A 2,928-nucleotide genomic window follows, 5' to 3' on the forward strand; every position below is an offset into this window, starting at 1 on the left:
AAAACACACACACACACACACACACACACACACACAGTAACTCCAGTCAAAGAATTTGTCATAAAGCATTAATTATTTATGCTAGCAAACAATCACACCTAGTATAGTATTATCAGAAATTAACTTTCATTAGGGGCCAATATTCACCCTCTACAGTTGACTTTGATGGGCATTTTTTACCATATAACACCCTGCATGTTATTTTATATATATATATATATATATATATATATGTATATCAAATACTAATTCAGTATCAGTTATTTTATGGTTTAATATTTTATCAAAATAATATTATACAAATATTATTTTAAAAATACACCAGATGTTATATATCCTATGCAATTTACTATTAGAATATAATTTTAAAAATATGTAATTTAAATCAAAATTACATAAATACATTTAAATATACAGAATGTTACAATTACAATACACAGGATTTCATTACAAAACATTACTAGTACAAAACTAAAGCAGATATTAATTATTTAAAAAAAATCGAAAAATAATAATAATATTAATAGTAGTATTATTAATATAAATAAAAATAATTATTATTATTACATAGTATTGCTTAAATATATAATAAAACTATTATTATTATGATTATTATCATAAGCAGGATTTGAATCAATTGCTGTGATGTAATGTGATCTGATGTGATGTGTGTGCAGACAGCACATCAGAGTCTCACCAAACAGAGAAAGCAGCAGAACATGATCCTGAGCAGAGAAGCAAAGGGAGGTAAGACACACACACAAACTGGTTTCCATGTTTTCTGGGGACATTCCATAGACGTAATGATTACTGTACAAATTATGTTAGACGTAATGATGTTATACTGTACAAACTGTATTTTCTATCCCCTTACCCTAAACCTAACCCTCACCAAGAACTTCAAAAAACTTCATTTAGTATGACTTATATGCTGTTTTCCTCATGAGGACCAAAAAAATGTCCCCACAACGTCAAAATGTATTACTGTCCTTGTTGGGATATTTGGTCCCCATAATGTAGGGAATTCCAGATACACACACACACACACTACAAAGACACTTAGATGAAGCCCTACAAAAAACACACACATTCCTACACAATGACATAAAATCATAAAAAATATCATATGGTGATTGTGGACGGACTTCAGTCTTGTAGGGACTCATATGAGAGGCAGTGCAGTTGATTGACAGGAGCAGAACAGATCAAAGCAGATTCTTTCTCAGTCACTTGAGTGATTTAAACGGAGGGAAATCTCCACATCCAACATTCCTGAAACTATCCCAACACTTTAGAGGTAACATTTGCCTCAGTGTGTTTGTTTGTGATTTTCCGTTGACGTAAGCCACAGCGAGTCTGACCTGGCATCACGGCAACTCCAGCTCAGCTGAATCCGACTCTGGAGAGGGAATTTTATAAGAATAAGCCACGGGGCGCTGCTAGCATGAGCCCTGGCAGGAATGCCCTTTCTGAAAATGACACTTTAGGACGAGTCCATTTCTCCAAGGGTTCCACATTACTGCAGTCTAATAATAATCATCACTGTTACCCGGATAACACAACCAGCACGACTGCAGCAGCCGTGACAGAAGAACCCGAGAGCAACTACACTGCAAGAGATCAGATCAGTCACAAAAAGAGCGGCCCTAAAAAGTATTTGGACAGTAAAGCCTCACTTAGAAATGCTTAAGTGTCCCTAATAAAATATCAATCCAGATCTTTAACCATGAGACGCCACCACCAAATCACATCATCATAAAGCACTTTACACTACCGTGCAATTTCGGGGTCAGTAAGATTTTTTTTTAATGTTTTTTTTTTTTAATGAAGCATACCAAGGGAGCATTTGCTTGATCAAAAATATAGCAAAAATTGTAATTTTGTGAAATATTATTACAAAGTAAAATAACTATATTTTAATTTATTATTATTTTTATAAAACTATAAAATAACTATATTTAAATATTTGATATTATATATTTTAAAATGTGACTTATTCTTGTGACGCAAAACTGAATTTTCAGCATCATTACTCCAGTCTTCAGTGTCACAGAAGGGTTATTATAATGAACTAAAACTAAAACCAATTATATAAGTGTTAACTGAAATAAAATGACAAAAAACTTTTAACTTATTTTATTTGCAAATGCAAATTAATTAAACTAGACATAATTAAAAACAGCAAAAATAATAAAAATGACAAAAGCACAACAAAATTACTAAAACTTTAAAATTAACATGCAAGCAGAAAATATCAAAATAAAATCTAACTCTAATTATAAACAAAACTATTATAGTATCTCCGTGATACTAAACAACACAGTGAGTTTTATAGAATTTTGTTTATTTAATATTATAGAGGTTTTTTTATTTTCTTTGTTTTCTAACCATATAAAATCTGTACTGTATCATTCATTTTAATGTCAACTACTTCTGTTCATTAATACGAATTCTCATACATTGGATTCTTTAATGGATAGAAGATTCAAAAGAACAGCGTTTATTTGAAATAGAAATCTTTTGTAAGATTATACTACCACTTTTGATCAATTTAATGCATCGTTAATTTCTTTGAAAAAAAATAAAATCCTACTAACCCCAAAGTTGCATGATGTTGAATATGCATTAATCATTCAGTACCATGGTAAAAATTGTTCCAAAAACAAAAATTCTGCTATGAAAATTATGTACATACTGTACAACACTTGACGAAGATCAAGGATGAAGCATTTTAAAATGTATGTGTGTGAGAAGGTCTGAACCTTGGGAAGAAGATCAGCGTTCCTAAGGATGTGATGATGGAGGAGCTGAACCTGAACACCAACAGAGGATCCATCATGTTCCAGCAGCGTCAGAGGAGAGTGGAGAGATTCACACTGGAGGGAGCAGCAGATGCTCCCTCCATCATATATGTAAGACACCCTGTTT

General features: G+C 31.9%; 1 protein-coding gene across 3 annotated transcripts in view; it reads left to right on the plus strand.

Annotated features, from left to right (window-relative positions):
- The window catches only part of myoz3a (myozenin 3a), a 13,574-nt gene that overhangs the window by 3,010 nt on the left and 7,636 nt on the right, over positions 1-2,928 (plus strand). Inside the window, exons 2-3 of one of the 3 annotated variants that reach the window (XM_016576198.1) lie at positions 678-747; positions 2,755-2,882. In XM_016576198.1, the coding sequence (XP_016431684.1) occupies positions 720-747; positions 2,755-2,882 (156 nt within the window). In that variant the 5' untranslated portion in view covers positions 678-719. Of the gene's footprint in view, positions 1-672; positions 748-2,754; positions 2,913-2,928 lie in introns of all 3 variants that reach the window. The other 2 variants (XM_016576197.1, XM_016576196.1) reach the window with 2 other exon arrangements.

Source organism: Sinocyclocheilus rhinocerous, unplaced genomic scaffold (assembly GCF_001515625.1).
Source record: "Sinocyclocheilus rhinocerous isolate Xijiao unplaced genomic scaffold, SAMN03320098_v1.1 scaffold4219, whole genome shotgun sequence".
In the NCBI taxonomy this organism is placed as follows: Eukaryota; Metazoa; Chordata; class Actinopteri; order Cypriniformes; family Cyprinidae; genus Sinocyclocheilus; species Sinocyclocheilus rhinocerous.